General features: G+C 42.6%; 1 protein-coding gene across 2 annotated transcripts; it reads left to right on the top strand.

The window, feature by feature from the left end:
• The first annotated feature begins 506 nt into the window (after positions 1-506).
• Positions 507-14,265, top strand: abcd3a (ATP-binding cassette, sub-family D (ALD), member 3a). 2 transcript variants are annotated; one of them, XM_084475440.1, is made up of 23 exons: positions 507-642; positions 1,183-1,216; positions 1,319-1,417; positions 2,581-2,669; positions 3,788-3,857; positions 4,275-4,372; positions 4,546-4,669; positions 5,101-5,157; positions 5,253-5,395; positions 5,946-6,015; positions 6,111-6,180; positions 6,282-6,379; positions 6,463-6,554; positions 10,469-10,560; positions 10,921-10,993; positions 11,076-11,139; positions 11,398-11,475; positions 11,611-11,676; positions 11,764-11,853; positions 11,975-12,094; positions 12,456-12,560; positions 12,741-12,797; positions 12,936-14,265. In XM_084475440.1, the coding sequence occupies exons 1-23, from the start codon at positions 533-535 to the stop codon at positions 13,011-13,013; spliced, it is 1,977 nt and encodes a 658-aa protein (XP_084331566.1). In that variant the 5' UTR covers positions 507-532; the 3' UTR covers positions 13,014-14,265. The 2 variants fall into 2 exon arrangements, with proteins under 2 accessions (XP_084331566.1, XP_084331565.1); XM_084475439.1 differs by having other exon boundaries at positions 10,918-10,993.
• The last annotated feature ends 1,513 nt before the right edge of the window (positions 14,266-15,778 follow it).

Raw genomic sequence — 15,778 nt, 5'->3', positions numbered from 1 at the left:
ATATAAAAATAAACATAAACTGGTTGAGCGCCATTAGAATATGTACAGACAAATAAGCATAATTACCCTTGCAAGAAATTATTGAAACATTTTCACCTTGTCTCACACAACTTCAACAAGTCAAGGTAAAAAAAAAGTCTTAAAACCCTTCTCCCTTCTGGAGGACGTAAGAAAATATCATCTTAAAAGCATTAGAAGACAACCGCGGAAACTCCTGCCAACGTTTACGTTTGACACTTTTAAAACCATGCGGAGTAACTGTGCATTATATAGATTAGCCTCTGCTCTTTGACCCAGAATCAACCTCGGTCTCTGGTTCCCTTCTCATCTCACAGCCGATTGGTTTCATGTTTTTATTTGTATGAGCCTAGCCTATTGGTCGGAGGACAGTCACCGACGTCTGACGTTTTAAGGAACCAATCACAGAGAACGTGTCGCATCGCCAACATATCCTGGCCCCGCCCACTCAGCCTGTCCCGCCCCCTTCCAGAGCCGTTCAGGGCAGCAGAGACCCGGTCGGCCTGTCGACACCATGGCGGCCGTGAGTAAGTACCTGACAGCGAAGAACTCCTCCATAGCAGGCGGCGTTCTGCTCCTCTTATACATCTTAAAACAAAGAAGACGGGCGAGCCAGCTCAACGGGTATGTAGTTCCTTAGCCGTTGGTCGAATGTCAAGTTTGTCAAACCCAGACGTGTATGTGTGCTAAGGGTCGCAGTATATGATGAGTGATGCTATCGCCACTAGCATGTAGCTTGTGACTTGGTCAGGTGTGTGTTCGTCTGAACCACAGGACACCGAGTCCTGTGAAGTTGCGGTCACTGTAAAGTTAAGTAGCAGAAGGCACAACCGAAGACATGGCATGATTGCGTTCTTTAGCTCAAATCTCCGCTCACATTTGCCACCAATGAATGCCAGTCTTTGTTAACCAGCTGCCCGCATAGCAGGAGTAGCAAGTTACCTTGACTTGTTGCTAGTGTTGCTAAAGTAAAGTGGTTTTCTTTATGTGCAAGTTAGTATATGGGCTGTGTTGCTTGATGCAGCAGTCTGCATAGACTCGAGTTGGCTTTCTAAGACCATGCTTATTAACAGTTGCTATACATAGGCAACGCAGCTGATCTGCTTGGGCTATGCTAGTATGATAAATATGTCTGAATAAAATGTTCTAAATGTATTCCCACAGCAAAAAGGGCTCAGCATTGGTGCAGAAAAATGACGTAAGCTCAATTCTTACATATTATTCATCTATAACACAACTACTCCAAAAAACAACTTAAATAGAAGAAAGTTTAACTTAAATATTGCCTCTGTTCCTACAGAAAGAGGGCAAAAAAGAACGGGCAGCGGTGGACAAGCTGTTCTTCCTCCGAATCTACCGCATCCTTCGGATCATGACCCCTCGCTTTTTATGCATGGAGGTAGGAATGATTTCCCATTTTCACCTCCTGGCTCTTCCTCTCACTTCACTTGTAGTTCAACCTATGTTTAACCCGCAGTACAGCTTATTCAGCGAATTATATCTTCTTAATAGTACATTAATGACACGTATATGCAGACTTATCTTACAGGAACTAACAGGGTCAAAGCATCGTAATCTTCATGTGCAGGGAGTGACCTTGACCGAGCACCAAGGCAGGCAAATCAAGATGGCCTTTGTACCGCCTTCCCTTGTTAAATATCCAGAAGCTGGTAATGCAAGACAGAATGCTGTAACAGGCAACGTAGCGGGTCAACCAGGGTTGTGTTTTAAAGCGAAGTAAAGTTGAAGGGAGGGGTGATTCATGTCTTATGTATGTGCAATACAATTTTATGGGGGGATTTTGGTCATCTAGACCTGTTCCTCTTCCCAATAAATTGTGATGATAACAATAATGTAACATTTCCCCTAGTGGCAATTTAGTTAGGGAGTAAGTTGACCATTGCCATAAGGAGTTGGTAATGCCACTTTTCCCCCTACCAAGTCTGAAAAAGAATCAACCAATATCAGTTCCTAACCTAGGGGTGGACGAGGGGTGGACAATCAATATTAATAACAATAGCGGTAAAATCTGTCACAATGCCCTGATATCTTTGTGCCCCTGACCGCTCGCAAAGGTGACTGAAGAAGCTATAACCAGGAGTAATGATGTTGACAAAGACGACATCATTGTTGTTTTATTTGATCAGTGTTGTTTTATGTTTAATTTGATAGAATAAAACATCTTTATATTTTACTCCTAATAAAAAAAGTTGAAAGAATGATTATTGACAAACTAAATTAAATTAATGTGTATTGTAATTGGGCCTCAGTCAGCTCCAAAAAATTCCCTTCTGTCAGACTATTTGACTGATATCATAAGCTTATATCAGCTTATATGAAAAGGCATGTTGTGATGTTGATTTTGGCCATATCATCCAGCCCTAACCTAACCAATATATTGCAGGTATAGTAAAGATCAATCATTAGAATGCCCCTTGATAAGCTTGATATGATTTTGCATCATATCCTACTGACATGCTATTGCTACTGATGTGCTATTTTATCATCCCTGCTCATCACCTTCCTCAACTTTTCCACATTGCTGTGATTCCTCCATGGCAGACGGGCTACATGGTCCTCATTGCGGTCATGTTGGTGACCAGAACCTACTGTGACGTGTGGATGATTCAGAATGGGACCATGATTGAGAGGTTAGTAGTACCGCTGCGGTGACGGAGGTGACAGCGTGTGATTGGGGGAGGGGGTTTTTGTTTGGGTCCAATGCGTTTTGATCCAAGGAACAAGCCAGTGACCTACATATCATTTTCAATAGTATAATACTGTGTCATTTGAAGCATCTCTATTGTGTGTGTGTCTGTCTGTGTATGTGTGCGCGCGTGCGTTCAACGAGACTGTGAGGGCCAAACAGTATCTCTAGCTTTTGTTCTTGTGTTGTGATTCTCCACAGCGGTATCATTAACAGAGATAGCAGACTGTTCAAGCAGCACTATTATCCCTACATTGCTGTCATCCCTGTGGTAACGGCTCTTTACCCTGCTCTTTGGTAGAAGACGTGTTTGTGTGGGGGTGCATCAACATCAAACGCTTGTTTGTTTGCTGCTTTGTCTATACTTCCTATAACAACAACTCAGGGCTGTGTTGGCCCCAGAATCCTACTCAATTCGCATTTTCTTCACACTCCAATATCACTTTGTTCGGTTGCTGTTTGACTGTACCGGTCATGCTGACAGAGGAAATTTGCCTAAAGTTGGACCAAAGGTAGACGCACACACATGGGGGTTAATCTACCCATTTGCAAAGTAAGGGACAAACAAAGCGAACCGTCTACTATACAAGCAATAGGTGACTGGATGGGTGACAGTATCTGAGTCAGGCAGAGCACTCTCTATAAAGAAACCGTAGGCACATTAACAATCCTATGGCATGACTTTCTTCAGCTCCACATCCTGTTTGCAACCGATGAAATTAATTATTTGGCAAAGTACTGCCAAAGATCAAGTGGGCTTGGTAAAACTGCCACTTCACACTAACAAGCAACCCCATTACACTTCAAGAGTTTCAGATATCCATATCTAGACATCCTGAAACACTATGAGATTCACATGTTGTATACATGGAGTGGGATTCCCTTATCCAGAACAGGTCAGGGCTTCTCTGGTGCTGTGTATGATCCCAGTACAAGGACGGGTCCAGGTCTACAGGGATTTACCTAAGCTACAGCAGCATTGATGATATGCTTGTATAGCTCCATTTCCAGACTTGCTTTACGTGTGTTGTGCTGATCCATTGTGCGTGTTGTGGTTCACAGTGCAATTATCGGTCGCTCAGCTAAAGATTTCAAGACCTACTTGATGGGCTTCTTGAAATTCATTCCAGCTGTAAGTTTATTTACACTCTTTGTTTACCCCATGGTGGCCTCTTGTTGTCACACTGGCTGTTCTCTAATAAAAACAATTGGACCATTTATTTTCTCCAAGAATTAACAGAGGACCCCTGATTTGTAAAAAAATATATATATATTTTATATTTATATATATATATATAATAAGCCCTAAGCTATACTGCCATAATAACATTTCAGCCTTATTTTATTATAATTAATGAGCCAATGATTTTTGCATTGTTATGTGTTTGCCTGAGTGGTATAATAATAATTGACTTGAAATTCTACCCTGCATGAATTATGCTTACATTGGTAGATGCAAGTGTGTGTGTGTGTGTGTGTGTGTGTGTGTGTGTGTGTGTGTGTGTGTGTGATATTGTGTGTTTTTAAATATAAATTTCATGTTTCTCAGATTGCCTTGGTGAACAACCTACTGAAGCTGGGCATAAACGAACTCAAGCTGCGGTTTCGTGAGAGGCTCACCCAGTACCTCTACGACCAGTACCTCCAGTGAGTTACGCTCGGCACACAAGTCTCTCTTGGCCTACTGACGTTAGTCTTTGGTGCTCAAAGCTGCCTTGGTTCCAACCCAGGATTCTATGGTCTTTGGCCTCTCTCTGAGGAGTCCCCTGACTCCTGCTGTTCTCTATGTGGGGTCTATACTTACACCGGTGCATCTACAGGGGCTACACGTACTACAAGATGGGCAACCTGGACAACAGGATCTCCAACCCGGACCAGCTGCTGACTCAGGATGTGGAGAAGTTCTGCAACAGCGTGGTGGACCTCTACTCCAACCTCAGCAAGGTAGCCTATACAGGCCTCAACGCTGACATTTCTGGCTGTGAGCACTGTGCTCTTAAGTTAGCATTTTTAGGGGCACAGTCTACAAAAGAAGGAGCACAACTAAATAACATAAGAGTGCAGTCAAAATGATACAAGTTTATATCACCCTTACAAAAAATAACTATTATATGTAGCTGCTGTCATTTCTCTCAAATGATTGAACAATAGAGATGCTAACAAAAATAAAGCATAACTCGACCATCTTTGGTCAAAGTTTTTGCAGCAATCATGCTTCTGTTTGTTTAGTCAAATTAACTTAAACACACAAAGCCACAACACAAACAAATATTTACCACAGAAATCCTCAATAGCTTGAGGAAATTGTGGTTGTTGTTCTTTCAAATAATTGATCACTAAAACTTTTTTGTGTGTGTTTGTTTCTCACTTTGTAGCCCCTCCTGGACATCGGATTGTACATCTTCAAGCTGACCAGTGCCATAGGTGCCCAGGTGAAAAACCATGGCGTCATCCGTTTGTGTGCTACAAGCCATGCACTCCTGTCCAAGCGGGCCTGACTGCATGTCTCTGTGCTTGTGGTCCCCAGGGTCCCACCATCATGATGGCCTACCTGATCATCTCGGGTCTGTTCCTGACCAGGCTGAGGAGGCCCATCGCCAAGATGACCGTCACAGAGCAGCGTTACGAGGGAGAGTACCGCTACGTCAACTCCCGCCTCATCACCAACAGGTCCACAAACTCTGCCCGCATTCACACACACCCTCACACACACATACACACTCTCACAGACACATACACACCCTCACATGGATATACACACACTCCAGTGTTTCCCCTAGATTTTTTTGTAGCAGTGGTGCTGTGAGTTGGTAACCTAGCAACGGTAAGGGGGTCCGGGGGCATGCCCCCCCCGGAAGAAAATTTTGAAAAAGAACCCTTTAGATGGTTACTTCTGGTGAATTTTTTTTGGGAAAAATTTACAGATTGAGCTTCCAAATATAACATAACAACCAACAGAGTCAAGGTATCTGCTGAGACCAGATCATTGTGCAAATGTGACTTGAACTTGACAGAAACTAAGTTCATCTTTTATGTTCATTTTCAGCTATTTCTTATGCCTTAGAAAAAAATAGATGAATTTTTTTTTTTTTTTGCAGTGGCGCCGCCGCTGCTGAATGCATATAGGGGAAACACTGCACTCATACAAACATGGCCATCTTAACCGTTTTTTATTTTCTATCATACCACCAACCACTTGGTGTGGTTTTGTATTCTTCAGTGAGGAGATTGCCTTCTATAATGGGAACCTGAGGGAAAAGCAGACCATTCACGCCACGTTCCAGAAACTGGTGGGTTCATCTTTGTATTACAGTTGTAATATCCCTGCACTTTTTAGGTTTTCTTCCAGGCTGAATTGATATTAAAAGACAGTAAATGTCTCTAGGTGGACCATCTCCATAACTTCATCTTCTTCCGCTTCTCCATGGGCTTTGTGGACAGCGTCATCGCTAAATGTAAGTGAATTTAAACCATTCCCCCTGACCAGGGACTTTTATCTTGCTGCTAGTGGGGAACAACGCAATGATTTGTCCTCCTCCTCGCTGTCTCGTTCCAGATATAGCCACAGGGGTGGGTTACCTGGTGGTCAGCAGACCCTTCCTGGATCTCTCGCACCCCAGGCACCTGCACACCAGCCAATCTGAACTGATGGAGGCATGAACATTTTTGGTTTTATTTCAGTATTGGTTTTCAAACTTTCCAAGTGCATGTACTAAGTCCTGTGTTGTGTGCCGTAGGACTACTACCAGAGTGGGAGGATGCTTCTGAGGTTGTCCCAGGCCCTAGGCAGGATCGTCCTAGCCGGCCGAGACATGACGCGTCTCTCTGGGTGAGCACCCCCACCCCCCTGCAACCTGTTCTCCAGTACAAGCTACAAGTATGGATGGGCAAACACAGATAACTACCCATGTTTGTTCTATGCATTTTGAACAAACATTCCTAACCCTTGGAATAAACATATTGAAGGGTTAGTGAGGAATAAAAGTCAAAATATTTACCTTGTTTTTTAGTAAGTAAACTGCCAAATCACATTACCTTCTTCAGCTCCTAGTCCCAAGAGGGGCTTAGCCCTCCCTCCCCCCGATTTCAAAGATGTCTTAAAGGGGTAGTTCGGAATTTTGGACATCGGACCTCATTTCCAAGTGAGCCAGTGTGTTATTTATCATTGGAGACCGTTTTCAACACTTTTCATTCAGTCCTTCTAGTTGCAGAAATCGCTGGTGCTAGGCTAGCGCAAGTCGAGGGGAACTGCTAGCCTGCCAATAAAAACTGTTTTACCTACTTCAAAGTACATCCGAGGCAAACCAATTATAACGCCCGACTATCAATGTAAATGTCTGTGTTGATATAATGTTAGAAATAAAACGTTCCTTGTATCACAATAATCGCATTACATTTTGAGGGACTACTTTCTCAGCAGCGGCGGAATTTCACTTTGCGAAATTCAGAAGAAGCGCACTCCAGGTAATATCAGTCTGCCGCTGCCGTAGCTTGCTTCCAACTACAGGGATTATAAACTAAATGCAATGCGATGCAAGGGTAGTTTTATTTCTAACATTATTCTATCAATACAGACATTTGCATAGATAGTCTGGCGTTATAATTGGTTTGCCTATGGTGTACGGTGGAGTTGGTAAAACTGTTTTTATTGGGAGGCTAGCAGTTCCCCTCGACTTGCGCTAGCCTAGCACCAGCAATGTCTGCAACAACTTGGAAATGAGACCCGATGTCCAAAATTCTGAACTATCCCTTTAAAGGATTTTAACACCTGAGAAAGCAGTCATGTGACGCACCACTATAAAGATTAGTGTCAACATTTAGTCTATCATAACCATTGTTGGCTAACTGACAGACAATACCAACCCCAAACAAAATAAGAAGCATGCAACAATAAGAGTAATGTATTTCATAACTATCTGCACATGCACATAAATATTGTTTTTGTTTTTCTAACCCTTGAACTACACAATATCATATGAAAGCTAAGATTCTACTTATTCCAACAGTACAAATCATACCACTCGGTGACTCGCTGACCTAGAGGCAAAAAACAATCAAGAACAAAATGCATCTTTTTTTTTTGTTAAATATCCCATGGCATGCTATTTTATGGATGCTTTAATATAGGTATTAGTGGGCCCCTAATACAGTACTTGAAGACTTGGAGTTACAGCCACTACGAGCCAGTCCCACAATGAGCTCACCACAAACGCCCCGTTTTTAGAGGCGGGTCAAGGTGGAGGGTGGGGGTGTGGCCCTGAGCAGCTTGCGGCCACGGTACCATGCGCTAGTGTTTACAGTGGAACACTGAACACTCCGGGTGCTCCGGCGGGAGTCCTGGAGCTCTATATCTAAATAATATCACATTATATATATATCATATCATATCATATCATATCATATCATATATATATCATATCATATCATATATATTATCATGGTCAAAAGATGTGTGCGCTTCCGGACGATTTTATGAATCTCGAACGACTGCGTCGGGTTCTCAGACGCCTCTGGTTCTTCCACTTCCACGTCAATATTAAGTACAGACTGAACCGAGAAATAGAGGAGAAAGGCGATTGTTGCTCGGGGTTGTCGCGGCAGCGGGCAGCCCGCTGAACGCTGCCCGTTGCCCGGGGTTGTCTCTGTTACAATCCTGGGCAACAATCCTTTTCTCCTCCATGTCGCGGTTCCCAATTCCTTCTCAACAATGGCCGAGATATCCCCCACTACGAATCTCGTTGTGGAAATACCAGAGACCTCAGACATCCTGACGCAGTCTAGTCTTTTCACCAAATGGGAGCTTTATGCAAGCTTGCGTTATTGTGTTGCGTGTTATGCACCAACAGCAGAACGGTTATCGGTATAATAACAAAGAACACTTGCGTTACAGTGTGTGTATTCACACACACACGCAGTCCTAGCTCATTGTCGGGCCAAATTCTCTGGGCGGGCCAAGCAGAGAAAGGGGAGGTAACATGGCCCCATATGACGACATATGGGGCCAGCTCGCAAATCAACGCGTTTCAGTGACCTTTTTTTCAAAGATGGAGCAAGATACCTACTTCTCGGTTTACACCTAACGCAATTTCTAGCTACTGGGGGACCATAGGGAGGCTAGGGGAACTCAACTTAATGTTAGAAAACCTCATAAAGTGAAATTTTCATGCCATGGGACCTTTTAAGCTAAAAAATTACCTTAATTATTATTATGACTCATCAATTATTATGACTCATAATGTCGCATAAAACCACCATGAATAGGTCATCTAATGTCCGGGGACCATTTTGCAACTATACATTGTAACAAATACATTTTTAGTAGCAGAGGGTTTCATTGGAACTAGGTAAATTGCCTTCAATCAGAACACATGTCTGACATCGCCATCTGGTGGACGTTTGGTGCAATTGCGATTATTTGGCTTGGTGTCATTTAATTATATTTGCCCTGAACTTTCAATAGTTAAATGTCAAAATTGTACAACTGGTTCCCAAGATATCTACCTGTTTGTGTCTCATCAAGTTTATATTGTCAAGTTTGCATTGGATTTATGTTTTAATATGGAGTTTTTGCCTAAATCTCTACTAAATCCTCTATCTTTGCTGTACCTCATTACTCTACTTAATACTTTATTGGCATCATATATTGACCCAGGTACTCATAAGATCTTATGTTAAGGCCCTTAGGGCTACCGACTGATAATACAGTAGGTGGTATTCACTCTAGTCTAAATAATGAAAGTTATTTCAGAAAGTTATTTCTAATTCCAGTTTAAAGTTGTTAAACCAGAGAAATAATCTGTAAAATACGAGGGCTACTTCGGGGTTTCCAGAGTTTCTGATTGGCTGTGCCCCCTTGCTCGAGCGAGTGACGTTCCTATACAACGGCCCTCACACCACACCCAATGTGACCTATTTTCCACAAGTACTAAAGTTTGCAACGTTTTCTAAAACTGAATACAGCTGTGCATAAACTTTTAAGAGTAGCTTTTAATTGGTTAATTTTTCACTATTCACTTGAAGCTGTTTCAATACAAAGTTTAACATTGGTTCAGGCTAACTTGCTAACTTCGGGTAGTGACTACTTTCACATGTCTGTAGATGCTCTCACAGTATTTCCACCAATCTTTTGCTTAGATTTTGGTGGTGTTGCCAATATTCTGCTATTAGAAATCAGAAGCAGTCTATTGTATTTGAAGGAAACATCCTTGAGGATTGAGGTCAGAATGAACACGTCTCAGTGGAGAATGAGGCCAGGCTAACAGTCAGTGTAACTGTTCTCTAGGTCTCAGTAGAGAATGAGGCCAGGCTAACAGTCAGTGTAACTGTTCTCTAGGTCTCAGTGGAGAATGAGGCCAGGCTAACAGTCAGTGTAACTGTTCTCTAGGTCTCAGTAGAGAATGAGGCCAGGCTAACAGTCAGTGTAACTGTTCTCTAGGTCTCAGTAGAGAATGAGGCCAGGCTAACAGTCAGTGTAACTGTTCTCTAGGTCTCAGTAGAGAATGAGGCCAGGCTAACAGTCAGTGTAACTGTTCTCTAGGTCTCAGTGGAGAATGAGGCCAGGCTAACAGTCAGTGTAACTGTTCTCTAGGTCTCAGTAGAGAATGAGGCCAGGCTAACAGTCAGTGTAACTGTTCTCTAGGTCTCAGTAGAGAATGAGGCCAGGCTAACAGTCAGTGTAACTGTTCTCTAGGTCTCAGTAGAGAATGAGGCCAGGCTAACAGTCAGTGTAACTGTTTCTTCCAGGTTCACGTCTCGCATTGCTGAGCTGATGAAAGTGTTGAAGGAGCTCAACCTCGGCAAATACGAACGCACCATGGTCACCCAGCAGGAGAAAGGTATGTCACCATGTATACTGGACTCTTTACATACAACAACATATAAAATGACAGCTAACAGCATATCTGTGTTTGGTGAAAGACGTTTTGAATATCAAAATATTTGAGAAAAAGGTTATAACTCTTCTGTATCATAACCTGAATGATGATATGCGTCATTGTTCTGAACCTAGGTTGTATTGCTTGATTTATTTGATCAAGAAGCATGTCAGGATATATATTGATTATCATTAAATTATGGATTTTCAAATTTCATATAATATTCTAATTAATTATTATCATCAATTCTAGGCTATCTATCACAGTCTTGCATGACACTGAAATGATTTGTCTTTACTTGTGTCCATTCCTCGTCAGAAGCCGGGTGTGGGTTGGAGAAACTGGCCCTGGTTCCCGGGAGTGGCCGGGTCATCAACGCAGACAACATCATCAAGTAAGACCAGCCCAAAACAAGCAGTCTTTACAAAAACAAAACCAAGCCCTAATGCCATGACCCAACATGCCTTCCTCTTAAGGTTTGACCACACCCCCCTGGCCACGCCCAATGGAGAGATCCTGATCCAAGACCTGTCGTTTGAGGTGAGCCCTCTCCGCTGGGCTCGTCATACGAGAGTGGCAGCTTCAATGTTGTATTTCTTTGTTTTTGGGCAGAGCAATTCATCCTTTCTTAACCCAAAGTGAACCCAAATGGTCTGTACATCTGTTTACATTTTTGAGAAGCATGGTATGTGAGCTTCTTTGCAGAGGGCAGTACCTTCATTATTGACCTGAGATTCCCATGTCTCCGTCTCCCATTTCTCATTCCCATGGTTTGGTTTTTAATTCTTCATTTTGAAGGTGATGTCTGGGGCCAACGTGTTGGTGTGTGGTCCAAACGGCTGTGGCAAGAGCTCCTTATTCAGAGTCCTGGGAGGGGTGAGATTCACTGCCCCAAGCCTGGAGCCTTACTATTGCTTGATGCAACCAGAAAAATGGTCCCCTTCCTGATATTACCCATGTGGAGTAATGCAATGAGTGGTATGTGTGCGCTTGTGTTTGTGTGTGCCTCAGCTTTGGCCTCTGTTTGGGGGAGAGCTGACCAAACCAGAGAGAGGGAAGCTCTTCTATGTTCCCCAGGTAAAACCGTCCCTCCCCCTTTCTCCTCTCTGTGCTCATTCTTAAGCTGACCAAAGAAACTGTATGTGTGTGTGTTGCGCTGCGCAGAGGCCTTACATGACGCTTGGCTCTCTGAGGGACCAGGTCATCTACCCGGACACGTTCGAAGAACAAAACCGCAAAGGCATCTCTGACCAGGTAGGACTCACACAATGTGGTCACATAATCATGGGTTGGGCTGGGAGACCCTCCTCACGGGTTGGACTGGGAGAGCCTACTGGTATGTTGGACTGAATCCCTTCTGGCTGGCTCCCTGCAGGTGCTGAAGGAGTACCTGGACAACGTGCAGCTGGGCCACATCCTGGAGCGGGAGGGGAGCTGGGACATGGTGCAGGACTGGATGGACGTGCTGAGTGGAGGGGAGAAGCAGAGGATGGCCGTAAGCACCCCATACACACAGGAGGGGGTTGGAGGGGGGGAGAAAATGGAATAAGACTCCCACAAATTAATTAAACAAGGTGTGTGTGTGTGTGTGTGTGTGTGTGTGTGTGTGTGTGTGTGTGTGTGTGTGTGTGTGTGTGTGTGTGTGTGTGTGTGTGTGTGTGTGTGTGTGTGTGTGTGTGTGTGTGTGTGTGTGTGTGTGTGTTGGAACTTTATGCCGCTCTAAACAAATAAACAAAACATCTATCTTTACTATCTAACATTTATCTAAACAATAAACCTCCCAGAATAAATTGAATGTAGCTTTCTAACTTTGGTCGCCATACCTAAGTGAGGCTTTGTTAATGTTTGTTTACCAGATGGCTCGATTGTTCTACCACAAGCCCCAGTTTGCCATTCTTGATGAGTGCACTAGTGCCGTGAGCGTGGACGTGGAAGACTTCATCTATAGCCACTGCCGGACGGTAAGAACAGCTGCTGCTTACCTCTGATGGAAGGCCCTAACAAAATGATATCAAAAATAACTGTTGGAATGATTTGGATTTGAGTATTAACTATTAACTATTTAAACCGCAAGTTGGAAAGTTTGGCTCGTGTAAAGGTTGATCCTTTTTAAGATGTTTAATTATTTTTTGGACCAACAGGTTGGCATCACCCTATTCACTGTGTCACACAGAAAGTCCCTATGGAAGCACCACAAGGTAAGTCATTAGGCGAAATTTAGAACCAAGGGTTTGGGCTAACCCGTTAAGGCTAATAGGTCTGAAGACTAGTATACTCTGGTGTTGCTGGCGTGGTGAGAAGAGCCTGATGGAACCCATGTATTGTTTTGTCTTCAGTTCTACCTGCACATGGATGGGAGAGGGAACTACGAGTTCAAGCCCATCACAGAGGAAACGGTGGAGTTCGGCTCCTAGTCCTGTCCCCAGACGGGGCCGGTAGCCCAGAGACCAGGATCACCCCGGGCCTAGAACCCGGTCCACTAACTGTATCTGAAGATAGAACGTTGTCCACTAAACCTTAGACACAATCTTCTTTTTAATCAAACCTAACTCATTTGTTTTGTTTTTGTTTTTCAGAGTTATTTAAAATTGAAAATTAAATCTGTTGTTGAGTAATTTAAGGCCCTTTGAGAAGGGTCACATTTTGTAGAGATGACTATAGTAATGGAGGGGGTAAAGTTTAAATAATGTGCCTGTTAACTAAGCGGTGTGGGGCTTGTACAGATGATGTGGTGGGAGGCAGTGAGCGTAGGTCCAGTACTGGTCAGGGTAATTGGGAGTAGTTGTCTCTTAGAGAACCGGCTCACAGAGGAATGTGAAATAAAAGTGACTTTTTTTATGAATGGTAATGCTGCTCTAATCAAACTATCCCTCAGAGCTGAGGGGCTCCTAATGGGTGCATTCTGTGTCTTCTTTAATCTAGGATCAATCAAATGTTGAATAGGAATCTGGGTGGATGCAGAGATGTTTGAAGGTCCTGGTGAGTCTTAGAGGAGGAAGCCTATGACGATATGCAGATGATGCCATACGCCTTTTACCCCCCACCCCTCCTTTATGTACCTCCATTTGTCACTGTAAGGTAACACTATTATTGGTCCTTTTTTAATGTAAAGTCTCTGTATAAATTGTATATGGACGTTAACTGTATTAACACAAAGACAAGGCGCAGGGACCTGAAATAAAAATATTGACAAATGACAACAAAAACCATGGCCTTCTTGTGTGGTCATGTGGCAAGTAGATCATTGGCGACGTGTTCGCTGGGTGTGGTGGCAAATGATCCACATGTTCGGGACGCAGATGTCCCGACAGTTGGTATCCAGACATCTTTGTGGGGAAAGGGTCAAGACTATCTAACAATGAACATTAGACCCCGTAAAGCAGTGGTCATCAACATTTTTAAGCCCAAGATCACTGACCTCGTCCTTGGTGAAAGGCAAGATCTACCTATTGAAGCGTTGAGAGAAAAAAAACACAGCCCAGATTTTACTTACAATTTGAGGCCTTTTATTTGGCTAATTGTATTTGAATTGTCTTTGGTCCAACTTTCAAATTGATGCAACTAAGAAAACACTAAGAAGCATATCAAACCTAGCTGTCTTGAATTTTACAATGTACATAAATTCTAAGTTTCATTCCAACACAAAAAATAAAGGCATGTGGGCCATTTCTATGAGGAAATTATTTTGTTCATAGTAACCAACAAATCAACATAGATAAGTAAATCATTTTACTTGCAGTTAGCAGATCATATGAAGTGCCATTGTTAACTGTTATGCTCAGTTCTGATTATATTATATATATATTACTGTGGAAAGTAACTATTGCGATACTTTCAAGTACATTTTTAAATGCTCAAATGTGTCAAATAATTTGGACCCATCTCCAGCCCTTTTAAACAGAACTCAAAATACATGTGCGTGTGCATGTTTATGTTCATGTTCATGCACGCAAGCATGGAATGCATGGAAGCATGCAACGTTGAAAGATCAGATGTTTGAATTACTTGACACCGATGTGGAGAGGCACTTTTGTCCAGGGCATAATGTGCATTTCACGATTACACTCGTTCCAATAGTTTATTGGAGGGACAAGTAATGGCTATAATTCCATTTAAAGAAGGCTACTTTTGGATTATTTTGGCTCGTCATTCCTGTTTCTCGTTGACTCACTTGTGTCGTTATGTGTCTGATTCTGCGTGCTTAACTGAACATTAATCTGGCATATTTTATTATATGTATGTATATGTATGTAGTTTACTAGCTACAGGGAGAGTCTCAAAGATCGACCAGTCAATCGCGATCACTCAAGGTCATTCCCTTCACCTGTTTCACCCATACTCCAATGGTTTAATACCAGCATTCTGCCTGCCGGGGTCAGGCCATAGAACACAACTGTTGCCTAGTGGTCTCCAGACATATTTTTATCTTGGAGCCATCGTTGCCGAGTGGATCCAGCAGGAGGCTCCTCTGTTCTGAGGGGAAGATGACCTAGAGAAATGTGGATAAACCCATTGTGCATGTGTCACATTCACATATCCTAATAAAAACATGGATGTGCCTTAGAAATTCAAATACAAATACATAGGGTAAGGAAATCATTCACTCATTCACTACCCCCAGAATGACTTGATACAATGATGGATTGCACTTCTAAAATAACACACAATAACACAAAACAACCTCAGTTTACAATTAATCATCAATCAGAAAAAAATACCTGTGCCTACCCTTAGTATTGCAGTCTTCCCATTCCAAATTTGGGTCATTGTAAAGCAGGGGTTCTCAAAGTTTTGACAGCTGCGGGCCAATTTAGGAACCCAAAATTTGATTGAGGGCCGCCAAAGGAAAAAAAAAAAAAAAAACCATTTGTAATCATTTTAATGACCAGGTTGCAGCTCTACAGTTACATGTATTGGTCTGCATCCAGTATAAACAGTATAAAAATTTTAAATAACAAATTAGGCAAAACCTGGCAAAACCAGAGAAAACCTTGAGAAACATTTTACCTAACACATAATCCTTGGGGTTCTCTGCCCTATACAGTCGAATTTGGCATACAACAGTCCTGTGTGCATTTCAGAATAAAAACCTATTTTTTTTTAAATAAATTTATTATTTTTTTTAACTTACATCTGTATGTCATTGTGGGCCGCCAGGAATGTTTCAATGTTCATAGTC

Source organism: Micromesistius poutassou, assembly GCF_964030765.1.
Source record: "Micromesistius poutassou genome assembly, chromosome: 11".
NCBI classification, from domain to species: Eukaryota; Metazoa; Chordata; class Actinopteri; order Gadiformes; family Gadidae; genus Micromesistius; species Micromesistius poutassou.
The sequence above is the reverse complement of the archived record's forward strand: the minus strand, read 5'-3'. Positions and strand labels throughout refer to the sequence as shown.